The sequence below is a fragment of the Mizuhopecten yessoensis genome, unplaced genomic scaffold (assembly GCF_002113885.1).
Source record: "Mizuhopecten yessoensis strain PY_sf001 unplaced genomic scaffold, ASM211388v2 scaffold10441, whole genome shotgun sequence".
Taxonomy (NCBI): Eukaryota; Metazoa; Mollusca; class Bivalvia; order Pectinida; family Pectinidae; genus Mizuhopecten; species Mizuhopecten yessoensis.
The window spans coordinates 566,914-586,929 of record NW_018408548.1 but is presented as its reverse complement, the minus strand read 5'-3'; the positions used below and the strand labels follow the sequence as shown (position 1 = coordinate 586,929).

Sequence of the window (20,016 nt, the reverse complement as noted above, 5' to 3'; positions counted from 1 at the left end):
ACTGATGTAAATTTGATAACTGCTAATGATGTTTTAAATAGGGAGATAACAAGAGAGGAGTTTGAACGTGCTATAAATTTATTAAAAAATTGCAAGGCCTGTTCAGAGGATCACATAGCGAACGATTACATAACACACTCTGCATTTAAAATGATAGATGTACATATAATGTATATGTTAAACTGTTCAATGTGGTTTTTAGCACTGGAAAACTTCAAGAGAACTGGCTAAGGGCAGGGCTCTATTGTTCCAATTTTTAAGAATAAAGGGTCGTCTAAAGACCCAAAATATTATAGACTATTGTTAGCTGCTGTGGTAATTTTTTTACTGCTGTTTTGAACGAAAGACTTCTGAGTTACTCGGATGAGTACAATTTGATATGTGAAAACCAAGCTGGATTTCGGAATAATCAATCAACTATTGATCATATTTTTGTATTGTGCTCATAAAATAATCTTACTAATATGACGGAAAAAATACTTCACTGCATTTTCATTGATTTCGAAAAAGATTCGATAAAGTTAGGAGGAATGGACTGTGGAACAAAATGTTATTGAACATTAATGGCAAAATGTATTCTATCATATACAACATGTACCAAGGCATTAAGTCTAAGATAACTTTTAATGGTCAAAGTTCTACGTTTTTCCCATGTGATAACGGTTTGAGAAAAGGATAAAATGTATCTCCCTTTTATTCAGTTTATACTTAAACGACCATGAGATTTTATGACTCGTAATAATGTTAAGGGTTTACATTGTATGCAGACGATACGATTATTTTTTTCCGACTGCCCTAAATATCTACAACTGCAGCTTAACGTTTTCAGTGAATATTGTAGACAATGGAGATTGAAAGTTAACATGAGAAAAACGAAACGTAAGATTTTTACAGAGGGCCGTCTGCATCATAGAACTGCATTTACTTTTGACGATGAAGAGATCGAGCTTGTCAAAGAAAGGTAGACTGTATAATCTTTCTATTTAGTGTATATTTGATTTATTTGATAAGACTGTAAAACCCATAATACTGTATAGATGTGAGATTTTGGTATTACTGTTAGGGCTCAAGAGAAGTACACCTTCTTATATGGTTAATGGAGTACTTGGCACCTGTCAATTATCTTTTTCAGTGAAATCCAGAATGATAACGTATTGGTCACAAATGATTAATTCCAAAGAGTGTAAATTAAATGTAAATATGTATAATTTGCTATTTAAGTTATATCCAACAAATAGTAAATGATTGTGAATTAACTTACATTTGGAATGCACATTTCGAAGAATTGAAGACTTCCTGGTTAAAATTAAATGTTAAACAATTTCTCTATAACAAATTTGTTCAAAATTGGGAGAACGTGTAAAGAACAGTGCAAGTTTGAAGATTATTCAGATCTTTTAACTGGTAACGAAAGACATGTTCTGTGCAAATTTAGAATAACGAATCACAAATTTATCTTTGAAACCAAAAGATGGAATAGCATTGACCGTCAAAATAGAATTTGCCATATTGTAACTAACTGAATTCAGAAAAACTTATTTAGATAAGTACTATTATATAAGACCTAACATTTTAAAGTTTAACGAACTGAAGAATTCCAAACATGTTCGTACATTGAAAACCCAATATGCATTTATAATAATAATATTTAGTAATATCTGTCCTCCATGATATGAATTATTTGAATAACATTGATAAGATTGTGATTGTGTGACTTACCTGATGAACAACTATATTGTAAATTATCTTGTAAACATGTTTCTCTATACTTTGTACTGTATAGAGGATAAACTGAATTGAGACTATTCGTCATTTTCTTCTTCCAAAAACAAAAAGTACGTGTTTAATTTAATCATTTAATGACAAATAAATATACAAATGCATATACATGTATTTAAAACAGAACGTCTAAAACCAACGAAGGAACATTCCAATCCTACTGACCGCAACAGTAGACACTACGTCAAATGATAAGTTTCACATTCTACATCATAAATATACTATCTAGTTGCTATCGGTAAAAGTTTCACGGTCAGAGAGTTAAGTATGACAGAAATCTTTTAACTCGCTCGACATTGCTGAATGGATTTTCAGTAAACCTCTCGCATTGTGTAAAATCAACATATACATGTACAGCACTTTTAAGGACAAGGAACACTTATATTGCACCTATTACGAGAGGCAGTTTATATTTCAACTGAAATAAAATACTCAAATAACATATTGAATCGTTTAGACTTATTCTGTTGTGAAATATATATGCATGTACGTCTGAAAGTTTTTTTTTATTAAAATTGAAAATTGTTTCCCAGTCAAAACTTAGTCCACCCGTAATCCATGGTTTATCTGTAGCTATATCGCTCAAGTCTTATCCAGAAGGCAACGTTTTCTTCGTTTAAGAGATTCTGTGGAAATATAAAAGAAACGAATCAAAAAGGCACGTGGCAATGTAACTATCATATAATACTTGAAGACTGAACTTTTTTCTCAATCCGAAGGTCTTGTCAAATGCTTAGCCTCGATGTTCATCATATAAAGTGCTTACAACTACAGTATTCATGAACGGCGCATAAGAAATTCTTGAAATTAGATTTTAAAACATGCTAGAGGTAAATAATTATTTAGCTTATGCTTATGTTACGAAATACAATGGGAGAGGGTGTTTATTAGTCATTGAAGCTACCTTAATGTTGTTTGGCGAGACCTTGGTTATCTACTTCTCAATCCTAAAAATATACAAAACATTATACAGGTAAGATATCAGAATTCGTTATGGGGTTTTGGGGTAATAATAATATTTTACAACTTAATCAAGGTTTTTTTCTTCTTCAAAAACTAGAGAAACGAAACCAAACGTTACGATATGAGAATGGTAACTTATTACATGAATATATTTACCAGTATAGCATTTTCTTCACTCAAAGTATATTGCCTATTTCACAATTAAATCAATAAATTACCAATGAATGATATCATCGTTACAGATTAAATACATTAAATACCGATTTTTTCAATGTGATAATTCGATACAGAGTAAACATTATTGTTAAATGAGAGGCTTTAATGCGAAATATTATTTATAATTATGAATATTAAACTCACCATTATCAAAACAGTTTTAATTCCAAACATTTTCGTTTACCTTTGCATACTTTTTTTCCGCATAAAATAAGTTCATTTGATGTAGTCATCATTCATTACAAGTTACATGTATGTTAAAACTGATACCTAATAAAACAAATAGGATATATCCTGCCATTAATATGGTTGTTTTCGATATCAATTCTGAGCTTAAGTATTGTTTTACGGTTTGAATCACCACATATTCCAAAGAGAAAATGAAAATGCACTCGCTATATATTTACTCTCTGTTTTCGTTGGTTTCTTTTGTAATCATATTTCGCATAGCAAGTTTTGCTATATTTGGATTGTGTTAAAAGCTAAAAACGTTAAAACTGAACCACAAACTATATTCTTCTACAGGTGATTTGTATATTTCATCTAAAGGCGTCTTTGAATATCATTATAATTCATAACATATAAATGTGTGCGTATTTCAGTGGCGGATCCAGAGGGGTTTTTTGGGCTTCAGGAAACCCCCCACCCTGAGATTTTTCTTTAAAAATCATGTATTTTCACCATTTTCCTCTATTTTTCCCCACATGGAAACCCCCCCAGGAAATTTGGAAACCCCCCTAGATAGGTCTCTGGATCCGCCACTGTATTTCATAATACATCTCAAGACCAGGGCGGATCCAGGAAAGAGAGTCGATATTTTTTCTTGGTTTGCTAAAGTTACTTCCCCTGATTGAGTGTGAAGGTGTATAGGTTTATGATTAACAAGACTTTTCGGGTTATGTCGTTTCATTTCTCTCCCTTTTATCATCTTTGTCTCTTTCACGCTTTGCTTTCCCCTTATAATTTACAAGAGAGTATCCTACACAAAGAATCCCCAACCTGAATCCGCCCATGAAAACTAGGTTTTCAGTAGTTAGTAGGTACGTATACGATACTTACTGAAGAGTAAACAATACGCGTACAACGTGCACGTGGATACGCCGTTTTTGTTAGAGAAAGCGTTCATAGATAGATAACTGATGATATAAGTATGTATATAGACTACTGTAATTAGTGAAATCTGTAAGATTACTGCGATTAGATAATAATAGAATATATAGACTACTGTAATTAGCGATATGGGTATATATAGACTACTAAAGTTAGAGAAAAGCGAAAATAAGAGTATTGGGAGTAATCAAACGATGTGTTTAGTTTAGTTGCAGTAAAGTTTATCACCCAGCACCGGTCAGCTAAAGTCAAAGTAAATTACCATTGAAAATTCTGCTACCTGTGTAATGTAAACAAGAGTAATACGTATATAAATATGCAAATAATTCATCACATCACATAAGAGGTAAAAACGTTGATAGTGTGAAGCAGTTAAAACTAGCAAATAGCAAGCTTGGTATGTGTATTTTCTTTATGGAGAAGTCTATAGCGTTCACATATTAAAGCATGATCTATTTTTAAAATGTCAGTTTGATATTAGAGATTACATGCTTTGGGCAAAATATGTACTAAGAACTCTGTACAGTACACAAGTAATGGTTCAGCTTTCGCCTTCATTACCTGATTAGAGCAGAGACACCAGACTCTGGGAGCAAACAGCGTAACACGTTTATCATCCTCCAATCGTGAGGTTTACATTACAAGTTTTTAATAATATTTACAATCACTCCCATCGTATAAAATAGTCTCCATCATGCATTTAAAGCTTCAGCCCCCAAACAAACTTAATTTAAGGAAGTTTTCCGTTTAATAATATCGCTTGGTTATATGATATACCCAGCAAGCTGCACTCAATCACCACAGATTTAAAAAGTATGAGGAAATCCCGTGCGATAGCATAGTAAATGATTTTCTAAACATGTTTTAAAGAATTTTATAAATTTTGCATCACATTCAAAATAAGTCTAACATATTTCCACAGTCCATTGTGTCTCAGTTTTTGAGATTGTGAACGAAGCATTCGCCATTTGTTTTAATTCTTGCTTCAATTAGAAAAATTACTCGTCATTTCAGGAAATTCCAGGAAATTCCAGAAACTCGCATTTATCTAAAAAAATATCTGGCGCAACTACAATGTACGACAAAACATAGTAATTTTTTCTAATTGAAGCAAGAATTAAAACAAATGGCGAATGGTTCAGCTTTCGCTTTCATTACCTGATTAGAGCATACAGAGACACCGGACTCTGGGAGCAAACAACGTAACACGTTTATTATCCTCCAATCGTGAGGTTTACATTACAAGTTTTTAATAATATTTACAATCACTCCCATTCTATAAAATAGTCTCCATTATACATTTAAAGCGTCAGCCCCCAAACAAACGTAATAGTCATTGCAGTTGATGTTGAACTTTTATTTTTACTTGTATCTTTAGAGGGTAATTTCCCATTTGGAATATCTTTTTAACATATAATTTATTCTTGAGACGACAAGGTAAAGGTAGCATTTGAATATTTCTGTCACAATATCAAAAACTAATACACCAAATTAAATGTACCTGACTGTGTAAACATAGAATGTTTCAACTCTACCATTACCAATTAAGATTATACACAAAACGGACAATTGTCGAGATATTCATTACTTGAAAACAGAACAGGTAAAGGTGAGTATCTCCTTTGACAAGTTTTTAACTTTTAAAGGAAAGCGGAAAAGGAAAGCAGAGGTCATTTAACTGTTACAATATCCCTGGATCTATGTACCGTCTAGACCGAAGACACTGTTTTGGGAAATATGTATTCCTACTTTCCTTTCTGCAAGTCGATGCAAATGCAGATATCATTTAATAGCTGGAAAATGCAAAAATAAAAGGGCCAGAAGCTGCTTTTTGTAATTATGCTGTATTTTACTTATTTTGAGTAACTTATTTTACTCACCAGATGAACTGATAATACACGTTAACTTATTCTCATTTTCATGGTAACGACATGGCTGTTTTGGGGACTATTTCAATTTAAACGTCAAACTTTTACAATCAAAGAACTTAATAATCGGCCTTAAATAACTTATATTCCCTACCACAAATTAGCAAAACTTGATAATTTTTAGAGGATTGGGTTCAGGAAGAAATTCCACTCAGAACACCAAACCAAACTTACATGCAAATTAACTCCATTCGCATACAAGTTTGAAATTATCTAGCCAGAACAGGATTATTAGTGGGGTGGTTCTGAAAACCAATAATCATCTAACGAGCCTCATTTCAATACAGGAAAGAATATGTAACTCAAGAGTTTATAATACAAGTGTAAATAACACCCACAAGGTATCAAGTCACTAATACTTAGCCAAGTAATACAACAATGCAAGCCAAACAACTTACACCGTGGGCTCTTTTGTTGAAATATTTAATTCTGAAAACGTAATTATTCAAATTAAGAAATATCTCTTAATAGATAAAATTTAACTTGAAATCTATGCATGCTGCTTAGCATTGTAGACAGCTGGTTACACTTTAAATAGAATTACAAACAATTTCGTGTACTACGTTATGACCATAAATTACGAAAGAACACTCTCATACACCAAAATATATTACTCCTCATACCAGTAACTAAAGTGTCATACTCGATACTCCAGGGGTTTCGCTCACTTTCGCTCTCTGCACCTTGCACATCAAAGGATCAAGACGGCACACACTGAGCCTTCAAATTTGCTATGACATATGCAAGGGGTGCAGAGAGCAAAACAAATTTTAATTCATAAAATCTAATAGAAAGAGGAGTAATAAAGGTAGATCAGAAAATGATAGCTTGGATTTATTTTAATAAAACAGGTGGTGATAGGTTATCCCAACCCTTAAGGTGTGTTGAACACAATGTTAGGTATACGTAGTGTGGCATATATATATCCCAAACCAACCACTGTTGATATGAAAAGGATATATAAATAGAGCATCATTAATTCCATACACAAATGAAGAATTACTGTTAGTTGAAATAAACAGTCTTTCCCTGAATAATCACCATTAAGCCATTCCCAGCAGCTCCGCTAAATCAGTAAGTTATCATTAATCCTACTTGAATTACTGAACTCATGACATGGCATGATATGGAGTACATCATTTATAATATGTGACACAGTTAAACTCGGCCAAATATGTCCAATTAGCGATCCTGGTGTTACCTCCAGCTTTTGTAAGGGTGTATGATGTCTTTTCTTTTGTGTCCTCAGTTCTTGTTAACTTGACTTTTAGTATCAATTTCGCCAGTATCCATGTTATAACCTAATTGTATGGTGATCGTTTTTTAATATAACTTTATTCCTACCTGGAAAATGAAAGCTTCCAGAAGGTGACTTTTTCCCTGATTTAATAAAGAGCCTAGACCTACAAACATGTTCTACTGGTCTGTTTCAAAGGAAAAGACATGTATTGGCAAAATGTTTCCAGGTCATTTTAACAGGAATAAGCTGCTGCGAGTATGTGCATATCTAACTACATAAATGTACATGATCTTCTATATGCTAAAAGCATACCATGCTGAAACCTCCTCTATCTCTTAGTGTACACATTTTTGGCAACACTGAAGCTCCTAAAAATCATAAATAAAGTAAAATGTTTATAAATGTTCATAAAAGTTCACAACTGAAAGCTAATACTATTATTTACAGCTTGGATATCCTGCAGTGTTTTCACAACTTTATATGAAGAAATTACAGATTTGTAATACTGAAACTGAAATGTTCAGTTTAATGTTAATTTTGCAGATTCATTTCCATGTGAAAAGAGTATTGCTTGGAAAAATACCATTGTACACAGTAATATTGGTAGCAATGAGTTTAATATCAAACATTCTGTATTATTGTTCATATCTTGCAAAGTATCAAAGCTGTTGCAAACCCCATCTACGGTCAGTGCTTCTATAGCTTAGTAAATAAAATGTAAAAATGAACAAAGAAATCATTATTCGTGAGCTACACAATTCAGCAAATCATGTCTGTACAAGCAGATTTTCATCTTTTGTAATCCTATGTACCCTGTCTAAACCACAAACTTTATAAGGAAACCTGTATAAACCAGAACTTTTATAATGAAATAATGTAGGTCCCACTTGATATTTTTTCATTTTTTTCCTGTGTTATCTGGAAATCCTGTCAATTCAAAAATAATATTCCAAATATTGTGTTTGGTTTAGACAGGATTCACTGGAATGCAATAAAGAAGAAAATACAATGGAAAGATAATTAAATTGTTTCTAAATACAACACAACTAAGTTATAAACACAACAATTGTAAAATTGAACTATTTGTTTATAGTTATATCATAATATTTTCAATCAAGAAAACATTATCAAACAAAATGGGTGTCTCCCTTTCTAACAACTAAATAACCTAAATAATTTTGTAAAAAAAAAATAAAAAAAATAAAAAAAAAATCATTTACATAGTATTGCAAATCTCAATCTTTTCACATTAATAAATCCTATTCAAAAATCACAAAACATTCAGAGACCACATTCTCACAGATACAGTTTTTTTCTTGACCCAGGCCAATTATCAAACTCTGTATTTCTGCAAGAATTATTAACTAATTACATTTTTCAAAGAAAACAAACATTGTTAAATCAGACTGAAGTATTCATTTGTCACACTTCATTGACAAAGAAGTTCTCAAAATATGTTATTGATTAAAATCAAATAGAAATCCTTTATTCAGTGCCTCTATGAGATTCTACAGTGTAGGACCTGACAACATTGCATCAGTCGTAATCTGTTGATCATTTATTGTAGTTATTCAATGTGACACTTTGATACCAAAAGTCATGTTTTAAAATAATATTACCTGTATATTGCATGGATAAAAGGTCATTATAATACGACACCTGTTACAGTGTTGTCAAGTCCTACACCACAATGTATCATAAAGGAACAAGGAATAGGATTTGATTTGGACCAGATTCCGAGTTATAAATTTGTATCACAATATGGAAACAAAAAATAAATAAATAGATAAATCATAACATAAATAGCCATCTCACAACTTTGAAAAAATATGTAAAAGTTAAAAACAAAAACAAGTTATGATATTAAAATGAAGCCTTACCAGCTCTGAGTCTTCGGTTTGAGATCATCAATGACTGCGTGTATTAAGTCCAGAGTGGTTGCCTGACCTCCCAGGTCTGGTGTGTGGATCTACAAAATTAACCAGGCGGGTATATATTTTATCTACAACATATACCTATGTATTGCTGATTGATTTTCTAAACTAAATCCTAATTTGAATATCATAAAAAAAAAAATATTCATGTAACAATCATGGAAACTTGAGATTCAAAAACATGTCTGACCGCAAATTTGATTGATACAATGTTTTAAAACTTTTATTTCCATTATCATGAATTTAACATTTTGTGAATATTTTGTTAAGACACAATTAAAAACTGTTTTAAATTCTTTTCATAAATTAAAATCCTCCTAAATGTTCAATAGGAAAGTTATGAAATGTTAGAGTGCCTTAATGTGTTAGTATAATTGTCACCAATATTTGCCGCTCATCTTTTACATTTATAACAGTCTGTAGTGTTTAACTTAGACTATACCTTTTGTTCGTTCATGACTGACATCACAGAGTCTCTTATCATTTCAGCATGTTTCCGGTGTCTACAATATCAAAACTTCACATGATAAGAAAATTTGTCAAATTTTCAACAATTTTAACGTAACCAAGCTATTGTTATTAGATCTACTCATGTTGCTATCAACATAGAGACATCAGGAAATATCAGCTCAAATAGCTTACGATAATATCACACGTTTATGATATCAACATTTCTTTTGTTACCAGTGTCATGTCGTTGTTATTTGTTGTAGTTTTAAAATCACCTTTATAAAATATTTTCCATACCTTTCAAATGACATATCAATTAATCTAGTCGAACATCCCAGTCCTAAAAAGATGATTTATATTTTTTTGAATTTCTTCAATACCTCAAGTCAGAAATATATTTTGATATTGCATTTTATTTAACAAAATAGTATCTCAGCAATAGGTATACATGTATATCTATAAGATTAAAAAAGTACACAAAAATTATTGGAGTTGACACAAAAAAAGTGTTGAATATACATATCTACATATGTATAATATATACAATGTTTTAAAATTCAGCCTTGAATATACAAAGCAGTTGAAACCTTACCCTAAATAGTCAAGCATATCACAGCTTGCAAGCAACATGCCTGTCGGGTTGGCCACATTTTTGCCTTTCAGAGAGCGGCCAGAACTCCTTGTGCCCTTAACAGATGAAAACAAGTTTTGTTCATAATTAATAATGAAACAAAGACAGGAGAAATAATAATTTACTTTATTTCTGTTATGATAAGGATCCTCATATATTTACAAATACAATGTATTATAATTTGCAATCAAGAAAATGAGTACTTCTTAAAACTAAGGGATTTAGTATTTTTCAGCCTCCTTACCATTTCAAACACAGCATAATCCCGTCCAATGTTGACACCTGGCACGACCCCTGGGCCCCCTACCAAGCCTGCTGCAATGTTGCTTAGGATGTTTCCATACAGATTAGGCATCAACAGCACATCAAACTGCTGCGGCCGGGACACCATCTGAAGTTAAATTCCTTTACATGTATGCCACAGTGCTAACTTCTTTTCCCATCTTCACCCGGCAGATTACAGTTAATTATTTTGACATATTATAACTCATGTGATATTTAAAGTTTGTGGGTTTGTATACATTCAAATTTTGTGACTTCTGATTCGTACAATAAATATAATAAATTTCTAGTTTCCCCAATTGTTGAAATCTGTCTCATGAAAATATTAATCACACACAAAGGAAATGATTTTAACATTCTTTTTATCATAACATTAATTACAATTTACCTTACTATATAACTCAAGAGGCCCAATGGGCCTGCATCGCTCACCGGGTATCAATCTCACACTTGTTATCTTAAAAGTGGGCTAAAATACAGCTACAGGCAGAATATCAGTGTTTGATTCATAAGAACCTAATAAAAGATTTAAACATATGACGCCTGTGACCTTGAATGTCGAACAAGGATATTAGGTTGAACAGAGTTTATAGTCTTCCAACCCAGCATGCTCCTTTTGGTTATACGGAACAAATCATTTAAAGATTTAAACATATATTGACCACTGTGACCTTGAATTTGGGCGAAGGTCATTCACTTGGTAGTCCTTCATCCCAGCATGTTAATGGCCAAATATCATCACCCTTGGCGTTTGTTTATTAAGAAGAAGTCATTCAATGTTTTTTTAAACATATTTGACACTTGTGACCTTGAATATATATGTCAAGTTCAATCATTTAAACAAACTTGGTAGTCCACCATCTCAGCATGTTACTGGCATTATCCTAGGCCTCTTGGTTATTCAGAATAAATTGTTTAAAGGTTTAAAACATATTTGACCCCTGTGACCTTGAAAATGGATGAAGGTCATTCATTTAAACAAACTTGGTAGCCCTTCATCCCAGCATGTTACTGGCCAAATATCATTACCCTAGGCCTCTAGATTATTCAGAAGAAGTTGTTTAAAGGTTTCAACATATTTGACCCCTGTGACCTAGAATATAAGGCAAGGTCATTCATTTGAACAACTTGGTAGCCCTTAATCCCAGCATGTTACTGGCCAAATATCATTACCCTAGGCCTCTCGATTATTCAGGAGAAATTGTTTAAAGATTTTAAACATATTTGACCCCTGTGACCTTTAATATAAGTCAAGGTCATTTATTTGAACAAACTTGGTAGCCCTTCATCCCAGCATGTTACTGGCCAAATATCATCATCCTAGGCCTCTTGGTTATTTAGAAGAAGTTGTTTAAAGATTTTAAACATATTTGCCCTCTGTGACCTTTAATATAAGTCAAGGTCATTTATTTGAACAAACTTGGTAGCCCTTCATCCCAGCATGTTACTGGCCAAATATCATTACCCTAGGCCTCTCGATTATTCAGAAGAAGTTGTTTAAAGATTTTAACATATTTGACCCCGTGACCTTGAAAGTTGATGAAGGTCATTTATTTGAAAAAACTTGGTAGCCCTTCATCCAAGCATGCTTCTGGCCAAATATCATCACCCTAGGTCTTTTGGTTACTGAGAAGAAGTTGTTTAAAGTAAAAAGTTGACGCCGGACGGACGGTGGACGGACAGACGACGGATGCCGCACCATGCCATAAGCTCACTTGGGCCTTCGGGCCAGGTGAGCTAAAAATCATATTTGGCATGAATATAAGATTTGGAGTTATCATCAATATAATTGAACTAATTATGTATAAAAAAATATTAAACTTTGTCTCAACATTATGTAGAAAAAGGAAATAAATCCCTATTCTTATCACTGTTAAATTTATTATTTTACCTTCTGTCATTGTTGCTAGCAATTTCATAATAGATATTTTTTTGTAATTTCACATTTTTTTCGTATATATCATACACCACACAGGTTTAATGCCTGTTGTATGTCAAAAGTTATCAAGCCCTAGTGAACATTTGTAGAGCTATTTAAATGTTGTATGTCTAAAGTAATCTAGCACTTGTGAACATTTGTAGAGCTATTTAAATGTTGTATGTCTAAAGTAATCAAGCCCTTGTGAACATTTGTAGAGCTATTTAAATGTTGTATGTCTAAAGTAATCTAGCACTTGTGAACATTTGTAGAGCTATTTAAATGTTGTATGTCTAAAGTAATCAAGCCCTTGTGAACATTTGTAGAGCTATTTAAATGTTGTATGTCTAAAGTAATCTAGCACTTGTGAACATTTGTAGAGCTATTTAAATGTTGTATGTCTAAAGTAATCAAGCCCTTTTGAACATTTGTAGAGCTATTAAAATGTTGTATGTCTAAAGTAATCAAGCCCTAGTGAACATTTGTAGAGCTATTTAAATGTTGCTAGAAACAGATTCATTTGTTACATCTGCATCGTTTTGGGGAAAATCTTAATAATTATAAAATATTATAAAATAACCAATTCTACATACATTTTCAGCACAATCAATCATGGTTATTCCATTCCCTAACAGCTTACTCACCTGCATGCTGGCATTGTCTACAATCATGTCACTGAATTCAATGTCAGGATAAAGACAGGCAACCTGGCGACAACATTCCAGGAACAGACCATCGCCCAGCTTCCTATTCAAGAAAATGTAGAAACAGTCTTGTTAGTAATACTGTAATTCACTTCTCACAACTTTATATGGAAATCATCAGTAAAATTTCATTGTCATATTAAAGCTCTGATCAATAAATTTAACCCTGTTATTTTTGTTTTTGTTTTTAATAAATTTCCAAATTATCTTTTTGAAACTATATACTGGGAAACTTTCGACCAGTCAAATATTTGCCTTTGGCCGACAAAATTCAATTTCCCGAATCACATGCATATGTGATAACTATATATTGCATGTTGAGTACTAATATTTGCTGTCAGATAAATTTGCCCTCATTGGGGAGGACGAAAAAGGCAAAAGTTAAACAACGGTGAGTATGTCCTGGTATACATTGCACACCGACTCACATTATGTTCGCTTTGTGGATAGCTGTCACCTTCTTCCGTCCCTTCTGTACAGCGTAATCAAATGCATATTTGGCAATTCTTGTGGATTTTTCTGCAGTAATTATTTTCAGACTTTCCACAACCCCTGGGACATTCTAGAACATAAATAACCACAGTCCTTTAAATGTAAATGCCATTTCATGTTATAAAATGAATTAAATGAAAATATTGAAGTCTGCTTTTAAATGCATACATTGAAAGTCTTCACACATTGATAGGCATTGTGTTTCATACATTTACATGTTCACAAGACTTATTTCAAACAAAGAGGAATTTATCCATGCAATATTTCATTACTAGCCAAAAACCTAAATTAATGTTTTGTTCCTTAAAATTAAAATGGTAAAAATAATGCTTACAACCATCATTGATCTGAGAGGCACAAAGTTACATTTTATTAAATTGGACATGTATAATTAATGTCAAGTCACTCTAGATCTAAGCTTTTGTACTTAGCCCCTTAAAAATGGAATCTATGAGCGAAAAAGATACATTTTATAGGAATAGACTTATCCGGTGTTGGTTGACATCATGATTTAGTCTTGTACATGTGAGTTCAATCTTGATTCCTCCCACTTCTATGTGAGATACATGTGTATAAAACTGAGTTCCTATGAGATACATGTGTATAAAACTGAGTTCCTGTGAGAGCCATGTGTATACAACTGAGTTCCTATGAGATACATGTGTATAAAACTGAGTTCCTATGAGATATGTATATAAAGCAATGGGGGACTTAACTACTGTTACAAATATGACGTCACAATCAGAAGATGAAGTTATATCATCATGATTATGACATATACCAATTAAATGCCCATCAAAACATTGTTTCAGTGACTATGGCAGTGGTGTCCCCAGCAACTATAAACACTGATTCACATATATAAAATATCATTAAACAGACTTGTTGTGAACCTTATGCCTCCTTTTTATCACATTTTTTCCTGCTTTTTCCAAAAAAGTTCTTGATTAATTTGTAGGTTATCTAGAATATCTACTATATTTATTGCTGTATTTGTAATGTCTTTTGTAAATTTTCACCTACATTTCCAGGTTAGAAGTGAGAGAAAAAAAGTTAATCCTATTGTAGGTATGGGGATACTTTCGGGAGTAGAATTTCCTTATCTCCATACCTACATATGATAGACTCGATTTTTGTTGTACTATACGGATGGTAATCCAAAGGGGTATTAATTCTTTCAAACCTAAGCTTATTCTCAAATATGACTTCAAATATGACCTATACATTTCCAGATATAACCACATCTGTAAAATCTGTGGCAAAAGTGGTTGGGCTTAACACTCATGATCAGAGTTCAATTTATCATAGAATAAAGACCACATATATACATGTACAAACCTCATGCTCAAGATTGGAGTATTCGCCCTCTGTGTTTTCCCTGATGAGTATAATGTCTATATCCTTATGCCTGGTGGGTACCCCAGACAGAGACCTGCACCATACCACACTGGCAAATAGCTCCAACTGGACCCTTTATTGAACAAATAGCACATGTCCACGACAGATAACTTATTTAAAAGCTATAATTTTACCATTAAACAATGAAACACATCCAAATAATAGAGAACTTTAGATGTAAGATTAAATTATATGATATTTACAATTTCAAATTATTGAGAAAAGACCCTTTTTCAAGACGACAAATTAGGATCATTCAATTTAAGCATAAGACTTAAATTTCTGTCTCACCTTAGATCTACATTCATGGATCTGAAAGTAGGGTCATCAAATTTTGTCTCAATATTTCCTGAAACAAAAATTAAAAGGATATATGTATTCCCTATTTATAACTTAGAGTTTCCTTATATTACAATTATTAAATATCACGGCTTTTTTATATTTCATTAAAGGGGAGGGGGGGGGGGGAATTCTGTGACTTATTTTATTTAAATTCAACAGCTTAAACCTTTATCTAAATCATCATACCTCACAGCAGATACATATTACCCTAGGTAATAAGATCTCAGGTATGTCTGGAATATATACTTTATGTTTTCTTAAATTCAGAACCTCTATGCATGTGTTAGTAACCATGTAGTAATTTAAGGTAGAGCTCTCAGCTATCCTTTTCCATGGTTTTATTTTAATATTTGGAGTATTTCTTTTTCTTCCATAGTCTTGCAACTGTCAGGATTCCATGCATCATAATAATTCAAGGATCTTACTTTAATATTTATAATGGAATACTTAACACATTTAGAAATAATGATTTTTAAGGCTCCAGGTTATATTACTGTGGCTTGATCATGATTCTCCATTCAAAAAGAGTTCCTGTCTAAGAAAACTATAAAACATCTTTCACGGATACACTGTATATGGTAATTTTGACTTGGTTAATTGTGTCATAACACACAGGAAACACAATTGCAAGAATGTACATGAATGATCTAACATTCAGGTAACACAACACTAAATGTTTAGATAAATTGCTTTTTGATATGTATCTTAATATTCTGTCAGGGAAATAACTCTTACACAAATCACAGATATAACGTTTAGGGTATTTACCATAATATTCGCTTTCCCTTTCACCTCTGTAGACAATAATGGACTCATCCATATCAATGCATAGTAGAGTCTACTAATGTTACATAGGGGTGAAAGGGTTATAGAGCAGCATGCTGTAATACAAGACATTCCCATGGTGATAAGTAACACAAAAGTACTCTTTAAGATGCTTGAAACAGAAGGTAAATCTGATATAACAAATAATGCTGATGGTAATTAAAGATATTCTGAAGGGAGATAACTTGAGCCCAAACCATAGGTGTATGTAGCATACAACCTTAACTTTTTCTATAGGTCACCTTTTAGAGCTACTCCATTCCGCTGCACTGACAGCATTGCTTTCTTTAAGAAATCCGGATCAGATGAGCTGGAATTGATCTCTATCTGCTCAAAGTCAACTGGAGCTCCAGCATACCTATTTATAAAAACAAAAATAGAAAAAAGAGCTCGCAAGACACTGAAGACAGGACTTTTTGCATAAATACAGTTATTCCAAGATGTATTCATTCAAAATACTTTACTATGTATCTAAAATTTCCTTTAGAGCAATGTTTTTAATACTAGAAGATAATTTTACATTCTTTTCTTTTTTTTTTAAGAAAATTACAAATTGTGGGTGATACAGTCACTTAAAGTAACCAAGGAATCAGTTACATGCTACATACCCGAAAGGGATCTGTTGGGACACCAAACATGGATGTTTATTATCAAATTCATGCTGTTTTCTTCATGTCTTGTTTTTTCTTATTTCAAAATTGTTCAAATTTAAGTACATTGTATTAATCATTGTGCTGATGAACTCCAGCGTTTCAAAAAGATTTCAAATTGTGTTTGTTCAATACAAAGTAGCCAGTTAATTTCAGAATATTTCATAATGCCTAATTACCTTTCTTCTAATATTTTCATGAAAGTTACTGGTGAAATAACTGTATTAGGAAGGTAAATTTACCGGCTTATACGTATACCACTACAAATGAAACTCCTGTGAACCTACCTGAATATTTCCTGGACATGAGAGATGAGCTCTGGTCCAACTCCATCTCCAGTCAAAGCTGTGACCATATTTCTACCACCATATTTGGCAAGGTTCTAAAATGGGTAAGTGGTTTAAAGGATAATATCCTAACATAAGGGTTTCTTGGTTGCTCATGCATCTTTAAAAAGCAATATTGATAAAAGTCATAAAGAAAGAACAAACAAATGGTGTTTTTTTAAAGTTGGCACACAGGTTTGATTTTCTTAAGTTTTTCTTTAAAATGCTTTAATTACATATATGTTTAACAAATTATTATCTGATAATGATATCATGTTATACTTATGTAGAAAAGATCATTATTTTTTTCATAATAATTGTATGTGATAATATATAGGTCAAAGTATGATATCAAAGTTTTATTTTCTGCACAAACAATGTACATATTAAATGTGTCGCAACATTTCATGAGTGACTGGTCCCTTTGTCAAGCTAATTAATACTTTGATATCACACATTTCCAAACAGACAAATCTTATTGAAGATAAGGTCAATGTATGTATTGCTTGATAACTTACCTCACCAGAGTAATTTCTTTTGTGACATATCTTTGTCTGAGCTGCGACACATGGTCTTGCAACCTAAAAAGTGTTTCCACATTATAAATAATATGTTGTTTCTGTGATACAAGTATCCGAAATAAAAGTTACATGATTTGGCGAATATGTGGTATATTAAAGGGGCATGTGTACTTCCGGTGTTAAAGTAAACGGTAGCAAACGAACTTCATCAAGGTAAAACATTGGTAAATTTGGGGTTGCCTTACAAGTGTCAGCTGTAGGGAATTTCCCTTTAGCTCAGCGGTAAAGCATTTGGCTGGAGAACAAAGGGTCGCGGGTTCAAGCCCCAGCAACGGCACTATCTTTATCAGTAATATTCCTCGTCCAACTAGTCTACAGTAGAGTCACACATTTTGACAGATAAACATATTCATGTGTGTCTGGTGTCCAGACATAAGTAGCAGGAGTACAGTAGAAATGGCTTGATCCTAAAAATAAAGGGCATGTCTCAGATAAACATGGATTGTGGATTCATCCTGCACAACACACCTACATATATATACATATATTTATAAACTAAATTTTGAATACATTCATTTTAGAAGAATGATTTTTTTTTCGAAAAGTGTTTTTCCCAGATTTGGGACTTGTGAAAACCATGGTTACTTCATCAAAAAACACCAAAATATGCAAAAAAAAATAAAAAAAATGTGACCCACGCAAGTAGTGTTTTTTTTTTAAAAACCTTTCTTAAATTAAATATCAATTACTCGGTAACAGAAATACTCACGTTTTAGCAAAGGTCATTCAACTGGACTTTTCTCAATATTTACACATGTGCCGAGTACAAAAATAGACTACATGAAAAGCTAGCTTTTGTTGTGTAGACACAGATTTGCAATATAAATGACCAAAAATGTAGGGTACATTCGCGTATCCGGTTGAAACGGTTGAACCTATAAAGAAAAAGACAGGCACAGATCTGGACCGGGCTGACCTCAGGAAAATTTGGCATGTGTAGATTGAGGGGTCCAGACGTACCTGACCGAAACTAAAATGCTGACTATATTGCTAGTTTGCGTTATTTATTTCTAAAAGAATGTCAATCCACATGTAGTTTTTAAGATAAGTAATGTAATTCAGTGGATGCGTGATAGAAGGGCATACTATTCTTGATACATTTTTTTTTTATTCTCCGAAACTGTGCATTTTTATATGTAGCTCTGCTTATAGAACGGTCCAGATGCGTTTGTTAATCGTGGAATATTTCTGCGCTACACGTACCATTTCAACTGGGATATGCGAATATAGCCCTAGTCTCAAACCAAGGGTACATTCATGTATCGATCCAGATGAAATGGTTGAACCTGTAAAGAAAACGACAGGCACAGATTTGAACTGAGGCTGACCTCAGGAAAATTTGGCAAGTGTAGATTGAGGGGTCCAGACTTACCTGACCGAAACTAAACTGCTGAATATTGATAGTTTGTGTTATTTCTTTCTAAAAGAATGTCAAGTCACATGTAGTTTTTAAGATACGTAATGTAATTCGGTGGAAGGTTGAAAGAAGGGCATAATGTGCATTTTTAGCTCTGCTTAAAGAATGGTCCAAGTGCGTTCGTTTATCGTGGAATATTTCTGCGCCACATGTACCGTTTCGTGTGATCACACACATAGTGCGCATACTGTCCAAACATCATCTGCACAGTGCACACAACTGGGGAATTTAACAATTAATTGTCCTTCAACCGGGATACGCGAATGTAGCCCAAATTCGATTTTATTTTTGAAAAATTATAAAGCCAACATAGTCCGCTTCATCATGTATATGCCAATTTTACCGCAGTTTTTTTTTTTTATATTATATATGTATTTATCACAGGGGTTATTCATTGTACAAAAAATATCACCCATGGCCACCGTATGCTACTGTACACTGCTACCATATACAGTATCTGTCAAAATGTATTTTTTAATTAAACAATTTTACACTCACAAGCACTGAGGGTCCATAGCAGTAAATAATCTCGTTTTGAGATTTAATGTAACAAAATTGAATAGTCAATGTCCGTCAAAACTGGTTACGGGAAAGTGTAAATTGCTCAATGTCATTGTGAAACGATCGTTATTTCAAATAAAGAAAGCTAGATATTTTGTTGTCATAGTACAAAGGCTAAAACATTGTAATTTTGATCAAAAAATGATATATATGAAACCTTACTCTCTGCGAATCTTTAACAACAGAACCCAAAAGGCTTAACCACCTTCCTCGCAGACGATACATGGTAGCGGCCATTGCTGTGATTGGTCTGGATCTTTTTAACGCTT

At 32.8% G+C, this 20,016-nt stretch overlaps 1 protein-coding gene across 5 annotated transcripts; it reads right to left on the bottom strand.

The window, feature by feature from the left end:
* Positions 1–1,842: 1,842 nt before the first annotated feature.
* On the bottom strand, positions 1,843–20,016 carry LOC110460604 (isocitrate dehydrogenase [NAD] subunit gamma, mitochondrial-like). Of its 5 annotated transcripts, none has more exons than XM_021513601.1 (16): positions 19,910–20,016; positions 17,707–17,769; positions 17,150–17,244; positions 16,455–16,570; positions 15,337–15,394; positions 14,986–15,118; positions 13,584–13,717; positions 13,096–13,198; positions 10,496–10,642; positions 10,213–10,307; positions 9,613–9,673; positions 9,117–9,205; positions 7,549–7,604; positions 4,331–4,348; positions 2,684–2,726; positions 1,843–2,405 (listed from the first exon to the last, which is right to left on the bottom strand). In XM_021513601.1, exons 1-13 carry the CDS (start codon positions 19,982–19,984, stop codon positions 7,565–7,567), a joined length of 1,209 nt encoding a protein of 402 aa, XP_021369276.1. In that variant the 5' UTR covers positions 19,985–20,016; the 3' UTR covers positions 1,843–2,405; positions 2,684–2,726; positions 4,331–4,348; positions 7,549–7,564. The 5 variants fall into 5 exon arrangements, with proteins under 5 accessions (XP_021369276.1, XP_021369280.1, XP_021369279.1 ...); XM_021513605.1 differs by lacking the exon at positions 7,549–7,604 and adding an exon at positions 6,395–6,425; XM_021513604.1 differs by lacking the exons at positions 4,331–4,348; positions 7,549–7,604 and adding an exon at positions 6,395–6,425.

Bases quoted from the DNA above. Each gene is read 5' to 3' on its own strand.
- LOC110460604 (XM_021513601.1), bottom strand. From the start codon at position 19,984: ATGGCCGCTACCATGTATCGTCTGCGAGGAAGGTGGTTAAGCCTTTTG. The intron at 13,718-14,985 runs GTTTGTACATGT...TTTATGTTCTAG, and splicing joins ACTCCAATCTTGAGCATGAG to AATGTCCCAGGGGTTGTGGA. The intron at 10,643-13,095 runs GTGAGTAAGCTG...ATTTAACTTCAG, and splicing joins TAGACAATGCCAGCATGCAG to ATGGTGTCCCGGCCGCAGCA.